General features: G+C 55.2%; 2 protein-coding genes across 17 annotated transcripts in view; one reads left to right on the top strand and one right to left on the bottom strand.

The window, feature by feature from the left end:
* The window catches only part of dcst2 (DC-STAMP domain containing 2), a 32,917-nt gene extending 25,478 nt beyond the window's left edge, over positions 1–7,439 (top strand). For 4 of the 9 annotated variants that reach the window (XM_069940138.1, XM_069940135.1, XM_069940140.1 and 1 more), the window contains 10 exons: positions 175–332; positions 737–901; positions 1,680–1,718; positions 3,178–3,345; positions 3,741–3,841; positions 4,366–4,496; positions 4,873–5,000; positions 5,803–5,896; positions 6,361–6,621; positions 7,012–7,439. In XM_069940138.1, the coding sequence (XP_069796239.1) occupies positions 175–332; positions 737–901; positions 1,680–1,718; positions 3,178–3,345; positions 3,741–3,841; positions 4,366–4,496; positions 4,873–5,000; positions 5,803–5,896; positions 6,361–6,621; positions 7,012–7,369 (1,603 nt within the window). In that variant the 3' untranslated portion in view covers positions 7,370–7,439. Of the gene's footprint in view, positions 1–174; positions 333–736; positions 902–1,679; positions 1,719–3,177; positions 3,346–3,740; positions 3,842–4,365; positions 4,497–4,872; positions 5,001–5,802; positions 5,897–6,301; positions 6,622–7,011 lie in introns of those variants that run through there. The other 5 variants (XM_069940144.1, XM_069940137.1, XM_069940142.1 and 2 more) reach the window with 5 other exon arrangements.
* A 1,998-nt stretch (positions 7,440–9,437) lies between these two features.
* The window catches only part of LOC138764351 (zinc finger and BTB domain-containing protein 7B-like), a 107,786-nt gene continuing 97,022 nt past the window's right edge, over positions 9,438–20,201 (bottom strand). For 7 of the 8 annotated variants that reach the window (XM_069940153.1, XM_069940148.1, XM_069940151.1 and 4 more), the window contains one exon: positions 9,438–18,483. In XM_069940153.1, coding sequence (XP_069796254.1) covers positions 18,027–18,483 — 457 coding nt within the window. In that variant the 3' untranslated portion in view covers positions 9,438–18,026. The remainder of the gene's footprint in view (positions 18,484–20,201) is intronic. The other variant, XM_069940147.1, reaches the window with a different exon arrangement.

A 20,201-nucleotide genomic window follows, 5' to 3' on the forward strand; every position in this document is an offset into this window, starting at 1 on the left:
ATAGTAGGACAGGCTCGATGTGTCAAATTGCTGACTCCTGGTCCTGTTTCTTATGTACATATGATTGGCAGAAGGGAGGATCGTGCAGCAGGTGTTCTGTCTTGGAGGGGGAAAGGAGGGTATCTCTAAACCCGTTATAACGTCCTTACCTCCACCTCACCTACCCCCTGGCAGGGCACTGATCTATCGTAAGAATTACCTATTCAGGGAAGATTTCGACAACTACTACATCACTGACCAGTTTGTCCAGCTCGATATGATGCGGGCCAGGAATGGAAAGAGTACCGTCCTTCCCCTGAGCTACCAGGAGGCGTGTCGATTCGTCCGGCCTTGTGAGTCATATATCACCTCTCTTCAGGAATGTGTGATGGGATGGTGTGGAGGGAGCCTCACTCTGTGTCTGTCCCTGGGAGTGTGTGACGGGACGGTGCGGAGGGAGCTCCACTCTGTCTGACTCCAGTGTGCGATGGGACGGTGCAGAGGGAACTTCACTCTGCGTCTGACCCTGGGAGTGTGTGATGGGACGGTGCGGAGGGAACTTCACTCTGCGTCTGACCCTGGGAGTGTGTGATGGGACGGTGCAGAGGGAACTTCACTCTGTGTCTGACCCTGGGAGTTTGTGACGGGACAGGGTGGGGGGAGCTTCAATCTGTGTCTGACCCCGAGAGTGTGTGATGGGACGGTGCGGAAGGAGTGGGAGCTGCAGAGAGCAGAGACATGAATGTTGTCTTGTTAGGTTCCATCTACCTCACCAACTCCGAGAAAAAGAGATACATTATTGGCTTTGCAAGGGCTCTACAACAGGCCATATCCATCCTAGTTATTATCCTCCTGGATTACAGTATCTACTGGGTGGTCGACATGGTCAGTTACCATTTGAAGGCAGAGATCATCGCTCGATGTAAGTTCACGCTCTCCAAGACAAACCCATCGCTGGCTCCATTCAAAACTCACAGCACCACCGGGCACACGTTCCCGCCCTTCCCTTCTCCGCCGTCCGCAGGAACTGCTCCCTCCGTGACCCCATCGTCCCCTCTGTCCTCCCTTTGGGCCCTACCCCCATCACTGCAGGAGATGCTCCACTTGCGCCCACACCTCCTCCATTGCCACCATTCGGAACCCCGAACCGCCCTTCCATGTGAAGCAACATTTCACTTGTGAATCTGCGGGAGTCGTTGACTGTGTCTGAGGCTCCCGCTGTGGTGGGGGGGGGGGGGGGTGGTGTCTCCTCTACATCGGAGAGACTGGGACGCAGACCGGGAGATCGCTTCGTCCAGCACCTCGGCTCTGTCCGCCACGATAGCGGGGATCTCCCAGTGGCTGCCTATTTCAGTGCCCCTGCCCCGGCCGAAGTTTCTGTCCATGGTCTAGTGCATGGCCAGACTGAGACCAGACTGGTGGAAGCTCATCGTCTGCCTGGGCTCCCTCCAATCGGATGGCATTAACATAGACTTCTCTGGTTTCTGTTTAAACCCCCCCCCCCCCCCCCCATTCCCCGTCTCTCCTTTCGCACAGACATGACGAATTTTCACTTCCTCCCTGATCACATCCAATTAACACCTTTTGTTGGTCAGGATTCCTCCCCCCGTTGTTTGAATTCCGAGATTTCCTGCTTCTGGATCATTCCTTCAGGAAGGGCTCGGCCCTAAACGTCAGCAAAATATCTTTGTCTCCTATAGATGCTGAAAAGACCGGCAGAGTTCCTCCAGCAGTTCGAGGTTTTTTAAGGCTAAGGACAGGAGACACAAACACACACAGACCCTCACACACACACATAATCTCCCGAATCCTCCAATTCCATTCCAACCCCCATTGCATCGCCACCGACAACAGTCCCTTCAGCTGCGTGGAATCCGCTGGCTGAAACCCACCCCCCAACAAAACTCCACCTCCCCCACCTCTCTCTGCTCCTTCACTCCTCCCTCTCCAGTCTCCACACCACCCTGGTCCCAACACCCTCTGTGGATTCCGGTTTGGACTCCGTCCGAATCCGGGGGCCGCTTCTCCGGGATGAACCCCTTCCCAGTGTTGGGATATTTTACCCAAATCCCTGGGACGAATCAAGATTAAATTTATTGTCATGCAACAAAACCACGAAATTGCCTTTTGCCCGCTGTCAGGCAGATAGATTCGCCGCCGCAGCGATTGCCTGAAGCAAAAGGGAGACCCTCCCCCTCCCCAGAGTCACCGAGTGTCCGTGGATTCGCCTCCAGCGCTTCCGCCGCCGGCCAGAGTCTGGTCCAAACCACTGGCGGCCCGAGCTCCAGATCCTAACCCCTGACACGGTCAGGGACTCTCCTGCGCCCTCCTCGCATCCCGATCCCGATACGTGGTCACCCCTTGGGCCAGTTTCGAACCGGCCCGCAGCGTCCCTTGACCGCTGTGTGGCCCCCTCCAGCCTCTGAACCCCACCCCACCCCTGACACCGTCCCGAGGATCATCTCCTTCTCGAATGGGATATTTCACCTGAATCCCGGGTCTGGGATCCCCCTGCGGCTTCTCGATAAACCCTGACCTGGGGCTTTTCTCTTTGGATGGAGGCGTAAAGGAGATCCTTAGACGGACAGGTTGGGCGGCCAGCACCTACCATAAATATGTGTAAAATGCGGAAAACTTTGTACCGAAATTCGAGCTCAAAGATGAGGGGGGGGGGGTCCGCATAATACACGAGGTTATTATTTTAACAATTTTTTTCTGCCAATTTTCACAACCAGTAAGATTATCAGTAGCCGCCTACATTTATGGCAGCGCAAATCGGGCTGGGGGTGGGGGGGGGGGGGCATTATACTCGAAACGCATTATACATGAATATTTATGGTGTTCCCTGCTGACAATAACGGAAGCGTCCGCTGGGTTTAGGAATTTTATTGATTTGGGGAGGGCGTGCGAACTCCTTAGAGACAGCGCTGGATTCGAATCCCGGTCGCTGGCCATTTCCCGCACCTTCAGCCGTTTTACGGATTTACACAGAAAGCGGGTGGGTGCGTTGCCTGGGCGAGTGGTGGTCGAGGCCGGGACAATAGGGGCATTTAAGAGACAGGCTCATGGATGGAAGAACCACGGAGGGTCGTGGGGGTGAGGGAGGGGTTTTAAATGGGCCGGAACAATCTCATGGGCCGAAGAGCCCACAACGTTCTCGGACAGAATTCCGAGATCACGAGCCTCCTTTACCCGCAGCCCCTGTGATCCTGGGCATCTCGGTGAACGGAACGGGCTACGCCTCGGACATTTACCGCAACGTGGCGGCCTCGTTCGATGCGGTGCAGAGCGGCAACGTGATGGTGATCTCTCGAAAGTGCGCGATCGTCCCCTCGCCCCCCAACTACAAGATCTACATGCTGATCGGTGAACCGGCGGTGGGAAAGGGGAGGAGAGATGGGGGAGGGGAGGGGTTGGGGGACTGGATGGGGGGTGGGAACTGGGTGAGCATCTGCCGACTGTATCAGAATTGTTCACTTCAATGCCGTCAGTGGTCAATCCCAGCTCGAAACGTCGCTGCCAAACTTTCTTCCTCCCTCCTCCCTTCTCTCCCTCTCCTTTCTCTCTCTCCTCCCCCTTCTCCCTCCTCCCCACTCACCCTTACCCCCCCCCTCCGCATTCTCACCCTCCTCCTTCTCTCCCTCATTCCTTCCCTCCGCTCACCCCAGGGCTGGTGCGAAATGCGCGCCCGCTTTACGTGTCCCGTGAAACGTTGATCATCCACTGGACTGTAAGAGGGTCCCGCCGTCTTCTCTCCGCAGGCATCCTGTACGGGATGGTGTTCTTCATCGTGCTTTTCGGCTGCTACATTGCCCGCTTCCGCCGATACGTTTGCTCTGTGTACTACCCTTCCCGGGAGCAGGTAAGGGGCAGGGGTCCCAGGCGGACCCACCTTTCCATGGCACCTGTCTCCTCCCTCTTCGCAGAGGTCCCCTCTCGGGGCGGGGAAGAGGGGGTAATGGAACTGGGGTATCTCCGCACAGCAAGATTCCATGCAGTGGGGAGGTGGGCTTTGGGTTCCAGACCCTGGGGGGAGCGATCGAGCCTCAGTTGTCTGGCGAAGGGCACTCCGAGGGGGGCAGTTCGGTCAAGGAGGGGTCCCTCCTCGCCGCCCCCACTCTCCTCATCCCCTTCTTCCTCACCATCCCCTCCCGTATCCCCTCCTTCCTCATCCCTTCCTCTTCACCGCCTCTCCATCCTCATCTCCTCCCTCCTCACCATCCCTTCCCTCCTCACCGCCCTTTCCCTCACCATACCCAACACTCTCTGCTTTGGAGGGAGGGAAGTGCCATGGATTTGGGGTTGCTGCCTGTGTTTTGGGGATGGAAGCAGTGGGAGTTGAGGGTCTCCCACCCACCCTCCTCATCCTCTGCCCTCTCCCCCCAGCAACGCGTCAGTTACCTGTACAACCAGATCCACTCCAAGCGTTCCTCACTGGCGAAAGCTCTCTACCGGGCTGTGCAGAAGAACTCCACGGATGCTGGCCACACCAACATCCTCCTCGTCCTGGCTGCCAGGTACTGGGAACCCCTCCCTCAAGCCCATGAGTTCCAAACTGGCGCTTTGGCCCAAAGACCCCGTGTCTGCCCACAAGATCCAAACAGGCATTTTGGTCTGCACAGGCTGACATTGGTTCATTTCCCCTCCCCACGTTTCCATCGATTGCCCCCGGGTTCAGCACCCTCACCCACAACTCTGGGGTGGTAGGGGTTTTACAGAGATCTCTCTCACACACACACCCACATTCACGTACAGACACACACACACAAGACACACACTCACTTACATACACACCCATACATGCGTGCACACATACACACGTTGGTGTGGAGGACAGAATGTGTTGGAGACCCAATGGGCCTGCGTTCCCGTTGACGACGCCCTGTCCCACAGGTGGAGGGTGTTTGCATGGATCGCAGCGCTGACAGGAGTCTCGCAGGATTACTGCCTGGCCTGTGGGCGCATCGCGGAGGGTGAGGATGCCCACAACTTCGTTCCCTGCATCACCCCGGGATGCAAAGGTGATGGCCGTTCTGTCCCCATTGCTCCCCTTCCCCCATCACCCCTCCCCTCCACACACCCCTCCAAACCCCAACCCCTCCCTGCACCTCCCCTTTCCCCTCTGCTCCCCTCCCCTTTTCCATCCCCTTCTTTCCCTCCTCTCCTTCCACTCCCCTACCCTCTTATCCCCTTCCCCTCGCCCTCATCCCCCTCCAAGCCCTTCCCCCTCCCTCACCCTTTCTTTCCCCCTTCCTTTCCCCATCCCTCTCCCTCCCCTTCCCTGTCAGAGAGCATGGGTGGGGGGGGGGAGGAAAGTTGAAGAGAGGGGGAGAGTGAGGGAAGATGAGGGAGGGGGAGAGTGAAGGGAGATGGGGAAGATAGGGGAGGGAGTGAGGGAAGAGATAGGGGGAGGGAGTGAGGGAAGAGAGAGGGGGAGGGAGTGAGGGAAGAGAGAGGGGGAGGGAGTGAGGGAAGAGGGGGGAGGGAGTGAGGGAGGGGGAGAGTGAAGGGAGATGGGGAAAATAGGGGGAGGGAGTGAGGGAAGAGAGAGGGAGAGGGAGTGAGGGGAGAGGGGGAGGGAGTGAGGGAAGAGAGAGGGAGAGGGGTGGAAGACAAGAGGGAAACGAGGGGGTCAAGGGAGGAAGAAGTGGGACTCTTGCTGAGGGCAATGAGAGGCCAGATGGAACTGGAGGGGAGGAATCCCATGGGGGAAAGGTGTCTGGAAAGGGCCGGAATCATCTGTCTGTGTCCATCTCCCTGCACCCCTCCCTGGTTCCCCCACCCTACCCGGTTCCCCTGACACCCATGGGTGGCTGCTGACAGGATTCTACTGCCAGGACTGTTACCGTCACATGAACAACATCTGCTCGGTGTGCATGGGGCCGCTGGCGTACCAGGGAGACATCGACCAGGAGGTGTAAGTAGAAGGCCACCAGCTCCCTCTTCCCCTGCCTCCTCCCCGGGGTGGGGCACTGGAGCTGTTGGCCATAGGTGGGGTGGGGTGGGGACCACGGGGTGAAGGGGGGCCAGACACCCTCGGCCCGGGTTCCCTGGGACCCTCAGTCGGCCGGTCCACGCAGACTGGCCCCCAGGCACAGCACATGTCCCAGAATCCTCCCCCAACCCCCACCACGTACCCACCCCTCCCCTCCCCCCACCCTATCCCCTCCAATACCCCACCCCACAACACTTCCCCTCCAACCACCCACCCCCTCACCTGGGACCACTCCCACCCCCACTCAACCCTCCCCATGGGACCACACACACCCCCCTCAACACCTACCCTGGGACCACTCACTCTCCCCTCACTCTCTCCCTCCAGGATCACCCACATCCAAACCCCTCCCCGGGACCACTCACTCCCCCCCTCTTCCCGACCAGGGACTCCAGCGACTCGGGAAAGGTGCGTCTGTGGATCAGCGCCTTGGATACGCTGAAGCTGCGGCAGGAAGAGGACCGGCGGGAGCGCCGGCGGCTGCGAGGGGCGTTGAAGCGGCGCATCCGGAGCGCACTGTCAGCGGAGCATAGGCTCAACCCGGAGAAGGTGGCCAGACTGCAGGCGGTGCTCGGCCGGATGCCAAAACGCCAGGGTCCCGGGGACGGAGGGGCACCAAATGGCACCAGAGAGACGGGGGGCCGAAGGTAGGTCGGGGAGGAGGGGTCCATGCAGTGCGAAGAGGGAGGAAAGGGGAGGGGAGGAGGGAGGAAGGGGCATGGGAGAAGAGAGGAGATGAAGGAGGAAGGGGCAGGGGAGGAGAGGAGGGAGGAAGGGGCAGGGGGAGGAGAGGAGGGAGGAAGGGGCAGGGGAAGAGAGGAGGCAGGGGAAGGGGTAGCTCTCTGAATATAGTGGGTGGGAAGGTGGAGGAAGGAAACAGAGGGGTGGAAATGAGATCAGCCACGATCCCACTGAACAGGGGAGCTCTGCCTTCTCGTGTTGTCGTGTCAGTGGGACAGCAGGAGGATCAGCAGAGTGGCCTCCCATCGCCGAGAGGCCTGGAGCTGCCTTCACCCACGCTCGTTTTCCTTTCCCAGAGGGGCAAGCGGGTTGGATTTCAGCTACCAGGAGCGGTCGGGGCAAGATTCGGCCTCGGACGAGCCCTACGACCCTCGCGAGTTCGTGGACAAGCGGAGGAGCAGGGATGTGGTCTCCCCATCTGACCTGCAGGGGCTGGAGCGGGAGCGGGTAGGGGACCTGTCCCGGGCCCCCATCCACAACAGGACAGAGCCCAGCCAAGGGGAGTCGAGTGTGCCTGCCACCCCCTCCAGCGAGCCAGGCCAGGGGCGCACACCCATCTTGAAGAGACTGCTGAACTTGTTCCCCCACGGTCCACGGGACCCCGACGAGGAAAGGGAGGAGGGGAGGAGCGATAACTCCCCCTCCCTCGGCTGATGGACAAGGGCGGCGGCTCCTTCTGTCACCGTCCGGTTTCACTCTGAATAAATCGTTGTTTTGAATTCAACCCGTTGCCTCTCGCCCACCGGTGTCGGTCTGAATGAGGGGCTGTAAAATGGCACAGCAGTGGCCCCAGAGCTGCCCAACCCTCGCAGACCCTACCACCCTGTGAGCCGATTGCTTGACATGCGGGGCCCTCCAATCATGTTTGGGACAAGGACACATTTTTTTCCTTTATTTGCCCCTGTTCTCCACAATTTTAAATTTATAATCAAACAATTCACATGTGATTAAAGTGCACATTCCAGATTTCATTCAAGTTTTAAAAAAATTAGACATGCAGCACAGTAACAGGGCTTTCTGGCCCAAAAGCCCGAGCCACTCAATTAACCTACACCCATAGGGTGGAAAAAACAGGCCCTTCAGCCCTTCTAGTCTGTGCCGAAACATCCCACTGACCTGAACCCCGTTCGTTCACCCTCCAGAGCTCTCCCATCCATGTATCTATCCAATTTATTCTTAAAACCTAAGAGTGAGCCCGCATTTACCACATCCGATGGCAGCTCGTTCCACACTCCCACCACTCTCTGAGTGAAGAGGTTCCCCCTAAATCTTTCCCCTTTCACCCTGAACCTATGTTCTCTCGTATTTATCTCTCCCAATCTAAGTGGCATTTTAATTGTCTATAACCCTCAGAATTTTATAAACCTCTGTCAAATCTCGCCTCATTCTTCTACACCCCAAGGAATAAAGTCCTAACTGGTTTAATCCTGGAAGACCTGGCAACATCCTTGTAAATCTCTCCACCCTTTCAATCTTACTGATATCCTTCTTGTGGTTTGGCAACCAGAACTGCACACAATACTCCAAATCCAACCTTACTGGTGTCTTATACAACCTCGCCATGACATCCCAACTCTTGGACTATATTCACTCTGTCTCTCCCCCTCATTACTTTAAATGCCTCGATCAAATCTCATTCTTCTGTGCTCGAGAATAAAGTCCTCACCTGTTCAACCTGTAACTCAGTTCCTCAAATCCCGGAAACATCCTCTGCCCTCTTATTGACATCTTTCCTGTAATCCGGTGACCCAAACTGCGCACAATGCTCCAACTGTGGCCTCACCCTGCAGGTTCAGAGGGAGTGAGATGGACACCGTGACCCGAAAAGAACAGGCGAGTCTCTTGTGAAAATTAAAACCGAGATCAATAAATCAAATTTATTTCTTACCCCCCATCAGAAAATGAACAGAACACCGTTTTAAGGCACATTCTTTTGAAACATTTACAACCATTTAGAGACTAAATAAATCTTGCATAACAAACAAGTGCATTCTTAAAAACAAGAATTCTCTTTTAAAATGTAAAGTGGAATTAAATATCTTTTTTTTCAGAGGGGAAACATAAAATCTCCAAGGAATGTCTCGATATACTCCATCTGCCCTGATTTATCCCCATGGAAACCTGACAGGTTGGAGCAAGGTGGTCATGAACACACCTTGGTCCAACAAAAAAAACATTTCAGGTGTGCAACAAAATCATTTCAGAGAAAGAGAGGAAAGAGGGGGAGGGGGGAAAGGAAGGTTACTTGCTGCACCTTTCGTATTCCACGTGATACAAAACAGCCTTCCCATTGTTTGTAAAGTGCTAGTCAATGAACAGAACTAGTGCAAAAGTCACTCCGTTTGACGGCCAGGGACATGTCAGGAGTCTCAGCCCCAAGTTTGCATTGCCGTGCTTCCAGGTCTGAGGGAAGACGAACCAGGGAATCTCGATCAACTCTGTTTGGGTCCTTTGGTGGGATCGCTCCATTCCCTGGAAACTTCCCTGAACCCTGAGTCCCGTTCTTTGTAAACTCCCCGGGACCCTTTCTCCTGTTCCCTGTAAACTACCCAGGACCCGTATCCCTTTACACTCCCCGGGACCCCGTCTTCCTTTACCCTCCCCGGGACCCCATCTCCCTTTACCCTCCCTGGGACCCTGTCTCCATTTACCCTCCCCGGGACCCCGTATCCCTTTACCCTCCCCAGGACCCCGTATCCCTTTACCCTCCCCAGGACCCTGTATCCCTTTACCCTCCCCGGGACCCCGTCTCCCTTTACCCTCTCCGGGACCCTGTCTCCCTTTACCCTATCCAGGACCCATCTCCATTTACCCTATCCAGGACCCATCTCCATTTACGCTCCCTGGGACCCCGTCTTCTTTTAGCCTCCCCAAGATCCCATCTCCTTTTACATTCCTCGGGACTCCCCTCCCTTTACCCTCCCCAGGACCCCCTCTCCCACTCCCTTGGACGATTACCCCATTAAAAAAACACGGCAGGAGCAGCTCTGGTTGGCAGAGATGAGAAAGGACAAAGGGCCCGATTTCATGGCTGCAAATCCCTGATTATCTCTATGACCCCTTGGGCCCAGACATCCACCATCTTCCCCCCCTCCCACCCCCTACAGCACAGGCCAGCATGCATCTCCCTGCTTGTGGGGAGGGGAGTTGGCAGCCTCTGTCACAGACTGACCTTAGTGTAACTCAGAATGAGATGAATCAACGCTGATTGAGCAAGAAGATTTTAAAATGTTTGCAGCTGAGTGCCTCAAGGAGAGTCTGAAAGGGAAGGGTGCAGTTGGACGCCTCGCTGGAGATACAGACATCAGTGCTCCCTTTTGCAGGACTCCGGTAACTGACGGATGCACAGGCTGTGACTCTGCTGAGTCCGTTCTTTACTTTCTCTAGTGCAGCAGGAAGCAAAGGGTTAACATTTGGGGTCGGAATTCAGCATAAGGTTCAACCAATGTGACATTCAGTCACAGCCAGTACAGCACAGGTCAAACACAGAGCAGAGCTCCCTCCACATCATCCTATCACACACTCCCGGGGTCAGACACAGAGCTCACCGTCCCATCATACACGCCCAGGGTCAGACACAGAGTGAAGCTCCCTCCGGAATGTCCCATCACACACTCCCGGGGCCAGACACAGAGTGAAGCTCCCTCTTCACTGTCCCATCACACATTCCCGGGGTCAGACACAGAGTGAAGCTCCCTCTTCACTGTCCCATCACACATTCCCGGGGTCAGACACAGAGCGAAGCTCCCTCTTCACTGTCCCATCACACATTCCCAGGGTCAGACACAGAGCGAAACTCCCTCCGCACCATCCCATCACACACTCCCGGGGTCGGACACAGAGTGAAGATCCCTCCATACCGTCCCATCATACACTCCCGGGTCAGACACAGAGTGAAACTCCCTCCGCACCGTCCCATTGCACACTCCCAGGGTCAGACACAGAGTGAAGCTCCCTCCGCACTGCCCCATCACACACTCCCAGGGTCAGACAGAGAGTGAAGCTCCCTCCACGTTGTTCCAGACCAAACAGCCAATGTGATGGACAATTGTAAAGGGAGCTTTATTCTGTATCTAACCTGTGGCCACTAATCTGGTGGGCTGTGACTGAACAGAGGTTCAGAGCTGGATAAGCTCTGAACCATCTGCCCAAGGGGGAAAGTGGGGAGGGGGAGGGAAGGGGCATGGGTGGGTGACTGGGGATTTAAACAGACGCAGTTCTAAGAAGCAAAGGTCTTTGTGGCTATGGGGTGCATCTGGGGATACTCTGTCTAAGCAATTGAGACCTGTAATGACGGGATAGAAGCAGTGATGTAACTTATCACTGCAAGCTGACCCCTCCCCCCATGTACTGACAGGTCTCCATGTTGGATGCCCACTGTGGATAAGGAGAACTTAAGCTGGAGACAGGGAGAGAAGGAGGGGGTGTGGTCCTTGTGGGTGCGTGGGGAGTGTGATGTGTGATACGCAAAAGCGTTGGAGAAACTAGTCAGGTCACGCAGCGTTCCATATGCCGCAAAGATACAGAAGCAAGGTACAAGGTAGAAGGTTCAGGCGGGCACCTGAATTCTGTAAAAGTCTGAAAATCCGGATGGCAGAAATCCAGATCACCTGAGAATCTGGACTTCTCGAAAACTCTTGGCTTTTGCATGGATGTGGCAATCGTGTAATTCGGGCATGCGTGGATTCGTACGTGCATGTGTTGTTTATGGGTCACCGATGTACTGCCCAAGCATCCGGAAAATCCGGACTGACCCATTCCCCAAGCAGTCTGGACTTTAGGACTTTTACTGTAGAAAGGTGGGTGAGTGGGAGAAAAGCAAGGAAGGGACAGGGGAGGAGAGGAGGGAGGAAGAGGCAGGGGAGGAGAGGAGGGAGGAAGAGGCAGGGGAGGAGAGGAGGGAGGAAGGGGCAGGGGAGGAAGAGGCAGGGGAAGGGACGGGGAGGAGGAGAGGTAAAAGGTCATAAATGAATACATGAGGGAGGGTAGAAGAGAATGAATGTGGGGGGGGGGGTTGTCTCCGAATGGAGAGGGAAGGGGTAGGAGCAGGAGGAACGGAGACGGAGGGATGGGGAAAGAGGGAGACTTGCGGGACAGGGTTTAACAGAAACCGGAAAAGTTGATGTTAATGCCGTCCAGTTGGATGATGCCCAGGCAGAATGTTAGATGTTCCTCCAATTTGTGGATGGCTTGAGTCCAGCCATGCACCAGGGCCACAGGAAAACATGTCAGTGTGGGAATGGGGCAGGGAATTGAAATGGGCGGCCACTGGGAGGTCCTAGACGCTGATGCAGACGGAGCCGAGGTGCTCAACAAAGTGATGTCCCAGTCTGTGGTCCAGTCTCTGCGAAGTAGAAGGGGATCACAATGGGAGCACTGATTAGAGTAGACGGCCCCTGCAGATTCACAAGTGAAGGGTCGCTTCACTTGGAAGGGGTGTTTGGGGCCCCGAAGGGTGTTGAGGGAGGAGGTGTGGGTGCAAGTGGAGCATCTCCTGCAGTTACAGGGGTAGGCGCCGAGGTACCTACCCCCGTCAGGTTGGAAAATGGAAAAGGCTGATTATCGTAGGGTAAGTTGAAAGGATGCTTTAAATATTTCATATATTTACATGAATAATTTAATAGAAATATATTTTTAATGCGTAATATTATCAGAGGATCTTTCGTAAATTCAGGGGGAACTGTCCCCAGAGAATGCGGGAGGCCATTAGTGGAGATGGTCTAGCATGAACTAGATGGGGCAAAGGGCAGAGAGTCAAGGTGAGAGGGCAGAGGTTGAGGGGGGAAATAATTAAAAGACCCAAGGGGCAGGTTTTCCCACATGAGGGTGTTGGGAGAGGGAGCGGATCAGTCAGGGTTCCAATGACATACCAACGGGGAAGTGGACAGGAGAGGTTTTGAGGTCGGGGGGAGTGGAGTAGGGTGTGTGGGCTGGACGCAGGTGATGGGGTGGACGGACCTGCAGCTATCCCACTTGATAGGCATGGGGCAGAAGTGAGCAGGCGGGCACTATACTCGCCCTGCCAGGGGTTCAGGTGCAGGTAGGGATCTATGGGCACCAGGCAGGGATGTCAGTCCATCAAGGGTTCTAAAAGCCAACTGGGTAGAGAGGAGCCGACAGGCCAAAGGGCCTTTGTTCCGCAAATACTCCACCCTGGAGGGCGTAGGAGGCTTTTGTTGGTCTCAGCAGGATGCAGATTTGGGCGGAGAAGTAGCAGATGGAGTTCAATCCAGATTAGTGTGAAATGAAGCACTTTGGAAGGTCAAACGGGAAGGCGGGGTATGTGGTTAACGGCAGTATTCCTAACCGTGTGGAGGAACAGAGAGATCCTGGGATCCAGGACCATAGATGCCTCAGGTTCATAGGGTGGTTAAGTAGCCGTATGGGATGCTGGACATCATTAGCCAGGGGACTGAGTTCAAGAGTCAAGAGGAAATGTGGCAGCTCGATGAAACTTTGGTTCTATTCCACTTGGATTATTGTGTTCAGTTCTGGTCGCCTCATTACAGGAAGGATGTGGAAGCTGTGGAGAGGGCACAGAGGAGATGCTTCCTGGATGGGAGGACGTGTCTTATGAAGCAAGGTTGACAGATCTGGGACCTTTCTCTTTGGAGCAATGAAGGATGAGAGGTGTATAAGGGCCTTAGATAGAGTGGCCAATCAGCACCTTTTTTCTGGGCTGACATCTGCACAAGGTGAGGGGAAATTTAGGGGAGACATCAGGGTTTACTAGGCTGTTGCCGGGTCTTCAGGAGTTGAGTTACAGGGAAAGATGAAACAGGTTCGGACTTTATTCCTTGGAGGGTAGAAGAATGAGGGGAGATTTGATACAGATTTACAAAATTATGAGGGTTAGAGACGGAGTGGATGTGAGCCGGCTCTTTCCACTTAGATTGGGAGAGGACATGGGTTCAAGGTGAAAGGGGAAAGGTTTTGGGGGACTTCTTCTCAGACCGGCGAGAGTGTGGAGCGAGCTGCCATCTTACGTGGTCAATGTGGGCTCGCTCTTAGGTTTAAGCATAAATCGGATAGATACATGGATGGGAGAGGGCTGGAAGGTGATGGAATGGGTGGGATGTTGCGGCACAGACTAGAAGGGCCGAATAGCCTTTTTTCTGTGCAGTAGTGTTCTATGGTTCTATCAGGGAATTTTTTTTATGCAGAGAGCGGTGGGTGCCAGGGGTGGTGGAGGAGGCTGGTACAATAGGGACATTTAGGCACATGGATGCAAGGAAAGTTGAAGGTGATGGGTGTGAGGGAGGGAAGGGTTAGAGTGGGTTTACATAACATTCTATGTTCTACAACTTGACATCCCCCCCCCCCTCCACAGTGAGCTGAGGAAATGTCTAAGGTTACGAGCAGGGATGGAGAAATTCAGCTCAGCTTAATTCTCTTTTTTTTTATTGGTTTTAGAAAGAGTGAAGCAGTCCGTTGATTGAATGAGGCCGGATTAAATCAACACGCTGGGGAAACAATGCGCCAGTAAACCGTACTTCTGTTCCCACTCTCCACTAAGGTGTCAGGAACTGGGCTCGACAAATGGGCGCAAGGGCTCCAGAAGCTGAGCTGGGTTCGTTCCCATCCTCCCTCCCCACCCAGACAGCAAGCTATCAGGAAAGCAAATGGGACGCCTTGGCCATCATAGCTGGAGGGGTTGAGTTTAGGAGCGGGGAGGTTGTGCTACAACTGGACAAGGTCTTGGTGAGGCCGCATCTGGAGAAATGCGGGCAGTTCTGGTCTCCTTAATCAAGGAAGGATGGACTGGCTTTGGAGGGGGTGCAGAGGTTGATTCCAGGGATGAAGGAGTTGGCCTATGAGGAGAGATTGGGTGAGAGGGGATCTTATAAATGTATACAATTATGAAAAGTATAGATCAGATAGAGGTCGGTAAGTTATTCCCCCATTGATGGGGGAGACCAGAACGAGGGGACATAAGCCTCAAGATCCAGGGGAGTAGATTTAGGGCAGAGATGAGGAGGAACTGCTTTAGCCAGAGGGTGGGGAATCCATGGAATTCGCTGCCCGTTGTAGCAGTGGAAGCGACCTCAGTAAATATATTTAAGATAAAGTTGGATCGATTTTTACAGAATGGGGGATTTAAGGGATATGGGGAATAGGTGGAGATGAGCCAATCATCAGATCTTGTTGAATGGCGGAGCAGATTCGACGGGCTGGATGGCCGATTCCTATTCCAATTTCTCATGCCCTAATGTGCCTTTCAATGGTTCCCTCGACGAGACAGAGCTCACGATTGTACTTGTTGGAATTTTGGGAGAATGAGCGGGCATCTTATTGAAACATTTCATGCGTTGAAAGGTGTGGACAGGGAAGATGTAGAAAGGCTGTTCCCCACGGCGGGAGAGTCTAGGACAAGAGGGGACAACTGCAGGATTGGAGGGCGCCTGCTTAGAACAGAGACAAGGAGGAATTTCTTCAGCCCGAAGGCGGTGAATCTGTGGAATTTGTTGCGACAGGCAGTTGTGGTCATTGGGTGTAATTAGGGTAGAGATCGATAGGTTCTTGATAAGCCAGGGCATCAAAGGTTCTGTGGAGAGGACCAGGCATTGGGGCAGAGTGGGAAATGGATCAGCTCATGATTAAGTGGTGGGGCAGACTTGATGGGCTGAATGGCCTATTCCTGCTCCTATGTCTTACAGCTCCAGCTGGAATACACCTGCGGCTGAACCCTCACCCTCTTCCCCATTTTTGGGCCCGTTCTCCCTTGCCCTAAATCAGCTCCGAGCTCCACCAATCCTCCTGCTCGTGACATTGCTCTCCCGTAGGTGGGGTGGGGGGGGAAAAGTAGGAAGGCGCATTGCACCAAATCATTTTACCCCGTTCCGCAGCAGGGATGTGAAGTCCTTATTCAGAGGACTCAATGGAGATGCCATGGATGAAGAGAGTGGTCTCGCTCTCCCTCCAGGTCAAAGTGGAGAGGCTGAGTTGCAGGATGAAGGACAAACTGGAAGTCAATTACATTTAATAAAACAGCAAAAAAAAAGAACAAAAGCTGGGAAGGCTTAGTAGGTGGCGGCCACATCTGTGGAGGGAGATGCAGAGTTTAACGGTTCAGGTTTTAAAAGAACCCGCGTCAGAACTAGAGGGGTGGGGGGCGGGGGGGGGAGAGAGAGAGAGACAGAGACAGATAGAGAGAAAGAGACAAAGAAATGGAGAAAGAGAGAGATAGAGAGGCAGATAGAGAGAGAGAGACAAAGAGCCAGAAAGATAGAGACAGAGAGAGAGAGATGCTCTGGGTCCTCCCAGCATCCTGCTTCCAACCCCCTCACCCCTGCAATCATTGAGCAGCTCAGAGCGGTCAGTTCACCGGAGGGGGCAAATTTGAAGCCACCTGCCGAAAGGGTCACTGACCGGTCTTCTCCCTCGGACGCCGCCCGGCCCGCGGGACATTTCCTCTCGACCGTAGGAACCCGCTGGGTGGGGGGGGGGGGGGGTGGGATTACGCCCCGCGATCTAAGCGATCGGTGCCGGGAAACAGCGGTGTGGGGTGGTAGGGGAGTAACCAAATTTGCAGGGCCACGACTAACATTGCACTCTCCCAATCCCGAGGGCCGAGCGACGCGCCAGTGTCAAAGTGCACGTGGATAGTTAGTTCCCTGCCGAACAGGGACGCTCCCCTCCCCGCCCCCTCCCCACCCCGTCCGGAGAAGCAATCAACAGTCTTCAAGCCGATATCACAGTGGTCAGTAAAACAGTCCGTCTTGCCGCTTTCGTTAGGGGGCGGGTTTCACCTGATTCGGAGGGAAGTGCTGACGAGGTCGGAACGGGGGAGGGTGGTCAGGACACACAGTGAGGATGGAGGAGAGGAGGTGATGGTGGGGGGGACGGGACGATTTCAACACCTCAGGCATGGATTGAAAGCTTCTGTTCCTGATCAGTATTTAAATAGGTTGCCACTGTGAGCCGACACACGTACCTGCACTAAACACGCATGCACAGGGTGGAGAAACAATTTTCATATACTTTTTTATATATATTTATATTTAGATATATATTAATCCTTCAAATCTATATTTTACTGTCACAATTTTTTTGGCAGGGCAGCCTACATGAGGGTTCGCCTGTGCTCTCTGAACGATCAATAACTTCATGGCTACTCTACAAATTTGCTCGGAAATCTATACATCTCTGACAGAAGGCACGGAACACCGGACTCCAGGCTGTTGGGGGAGTATGGGGGGTGGGGGGGGGAGAGGCAAGCCACTGCACCAGCTGAAAACAGCCGCTGCCAGGCCGTAGAAAGGGAGGGGTGTGGGGGGAGAAGTGGGTGTATGTGAGGCTGGTACCCCACTCCTGGATTTGTAATTTTGGAGGGGGGGGGCGATTGGGTGATGTGGGGCTGACACCTGCTGCAAGACACAGTCCAGTCGAGAGGTGGTGGGGGGCTGGAGGCTGAAATGTGGGGCTGACACCCTCTTCTGGATTTAGTGGTCAAGAGGGAGGGGGATGGGGGAGGAAATGTGCCCTCCTGAACACAGTCATGTTGGGGGGCAGGTGGGCTGGAGGCTGGAAATGTCTCTTGCAATCGTTGAGAGGGAGGTGGGTGACATGGGGAGGAGGGGAAATGTGGGGCCGACATCCCCTCCTGTACACCACAGTCCAGGTGGAGGGGAGGAAATATGGGGCTGACTCCCACTTTGCAACATAGTCCAGTTGGGGGGGGAGAAATGTAGGCAGGTACCCCCTCCAACCTGTGGGAGAACAGCCCAGATGGAGGGCTTCGAATGTTCCCGGAGAGGACAGGACACCTCACACCACAGGTGGAAGATAGGGTGCTGCCCGCACTTCTCCCCGCCCGTCCGACCTGTCTCCCTTGCCCCTCTACCCCACCCTCCGTAGCCCGCGATGAAGGAAGCCCCCCTCCCCTCCCAGGTTCCTGGGGTACTGACGCTCCTGGACTTCCAGCAGCAGCGAAGTTGAACACGAAAGTCTACAGACACGTGGTTGAAGTAAAAACACAAGGCTGGAGAAACTCATCCATCTATTACCTCCTGCCTGTGGGACTCTGCCCCTTGTTCGGGCACCTGCTTACATTTTGCTCATCCCTTTCATGAAGGGCTCAAGCCCAAAACGTTGGTTATGTATCTTTATCTTTGCTATATAAAGGACGCTGTTTGACCTGCTGAGTTTCTCCAGTGTCGTGTTTTCACTTCCTGGTTGACTCTCTGCGCTCAATTCAACTGAGGGCTGGTGGAAGGACCGAGATGCCCCTGGCTTTAGAGGAGAGGTACAGGCTCAGGGAACGTGGAGCAGGTGGGGGTGGAGAGAAACATGATTCTTGCCGAATGCCGGATTAGGACGAATCCAGGGCCGCCCCCTCCTGATCCCAGGCGCCGCTCCCGTGGCTCCAGCCGGGGAGAGTGTCCGGGTCGTAGCCCCCGTCTGCCGGCGGGGTCCGCTGCCCAGGCTCGGGCTCCGGGAAGCCGCCGTCCATCGCCGGGAGCCAGCTGGGCTGGTCGACGAGGTAACCGTTGGACGGTGGCAGCTCCTCAGCCTCTCCCTCCCGCGCAAGCAGCCGGCGCTTTCTGACGCGCACCTCTGGGCAGTTCTGCCCCTTGAGGTGACGCTGGAGGTGGTCGAGCCGGACGAAGGCCTTGCGGCACTGCCGGCACTCGAAGGGCCGGTCACCGGTGTGCAGCCGGGCGTGGTTCTTCAGGTCGTAGCTGTGGAGGAAGCGGGCATCACAGCAGCTGCAGCTGTAGGGCCGCTCACCCGTGTGCTTCCGCATGTGGATCTTCAGCTTGTCGTTCCTGCGGGACAGACACAGGCCGTCAGGGGGGCACCAGAGGGTCAGGGGCACGGGAGGGCAGGGGACATGGGGGTGGCAGGAGGCACGGGGGTGTTATGGAGCGGAGGGGTTGGGGGCAAAAGGAGGGAACGGGGACAGTGGGATAGGGTCGGGGACATGTGGGGTTTGGGGAGGGGTCAGGGGGCACAGAGAGAGAATGAGGGGCTGAGGCATGGTAGGTCAGAGGGCACGGGGGTTTAGCAACTATGGTGGTAGGGGAGTCAGGGGCATGAGGGATCAGGGACAGGAGGGGGAAGAGGGTGCGAGGGTGTACAGAGGGGAACAGGGCTGGTGGCAGAGGAGGATCAGAAGATGGGAGGGAGCGAAGAGGGTCAGGTCAGTGGAGGGCGGCTGGCGGTGGGGAAAGGGCAGAAGGCCAGGGGGAGAGGCAAAGGGAGCGAGGGGGGGGAGAGGAGAGGGTGATGGAGAGAGAGGGGTGAAATGGGCAGGGAGGGAGGGGGGAAGGGGTAGAAGGAAGAGGGGATAGAGAGGGAGGGGGAGAGTGGAGGGGATAGAGAGAGAGGGGGTGAGATGGGAGAGGGGGGAGAGGGGAGGAGAGTTAAAGGGGAGAGGGAGGGGAGAAGGGGGAAGAGAATTAAGGGGGAGAAGGGGAGGAGAGTTAAGGGGAGAGGGAGGGGGAGAGAGAAGGGGAGGGGAAGGAGGGGAGAGGGGAAGGAGGGGAGAGGGGAAGGAGGGGGAGGGAAAGGAGGGGGAGGGAAAGGAAGGGGAGGGAAAGGAGGGAGAGAGAAGGGGGTATAGAGGGGGAAAGAGGGAGGTGGAGGGAGGAGGAAGGGGAGAGAGAGGGTGAGAAGGAGGAGGAAAAGGGGAGAGGGAGGGGGAGAGAGAAGGGGGTATAGAGGGGGAAAGAGAGGGAGGTGGAGGGAGGAGGAAGGGGAGAGAGAGGGTGGGAAGGAAAAGGAGGAGGAAAAAGGGAGAGGGAGGGGGAGAGAGAAGGGGGTATAGAGGGGAAGAGAGGGAGGTGGAGGGAGGAGGAAGTGGAGAGAGAGGGTGGAGGAAGAGAGAAGGGGTATAGAGGGGAAAGGGGAGGAGAGAGAAGGGGGTATAAAGGGAGATGGAGGGAGGAGGAAGAGGGTGGGAGGGAGAGGGAGAGAGAAGGAGGTATAGAGGGAGAAAGGGAGGTGGAGGGTGTCATGATAATGAATATGCATGATATGTATTAACCTGACCGGAAGTCAGATGGTGTGCACTGGAGGTGGAAGGTGCAGGATGATGAAAATAAGGGAAGCAGGAAAATAAAGACACTGAGATGTTCAACTGGTAAAGCATGTGGTGATGATGTTATTAATTTCACATTTCGGGCCACAAATGTGACATTGGCGACGAGGATAAACATTTTGGATTTTAAATGTGATAAACATTTTGGATTTTGAATCGGTGGCTTTGAGCTGGAAGGTTTTCTTCATGGCAGTCACAGGAGCTGAATTTCTAGCACTTCGAGGTGTTCCTCATTTTGACCCGATGGGTGATGCAAGCACTGAGAGTGTGAAGTGGAAGGCATGGCTGGAAGAATTTGAAGTCTACGCCGACAGTCGTGGCCTATTTCTCGATAGCAGTAAGTACGGCGGAACAGAAAGCGCAGAGGAGGGCGTTACTTCTCTTCACCGCAGGACCTGCAGTTCGGGAAACTTTTAAGACGCTTTCGAATACTGGAAGGAAGGA

This window comes from Narcine bancroftii, chromosome 5 (assembly GCF_036971445.1).
Source record: "Narcine bancroftii isolate sNarBan1 chromosome 5, sNarBan1.hap1, whole genome shotgun sequence".
NCBI classification, from domain to species: Eukaryota; Metazoa; Chordata; class Chondrichthyes; order Torpediniformes; family Narcinidae; genus Narcine; species Narcine bancroftii.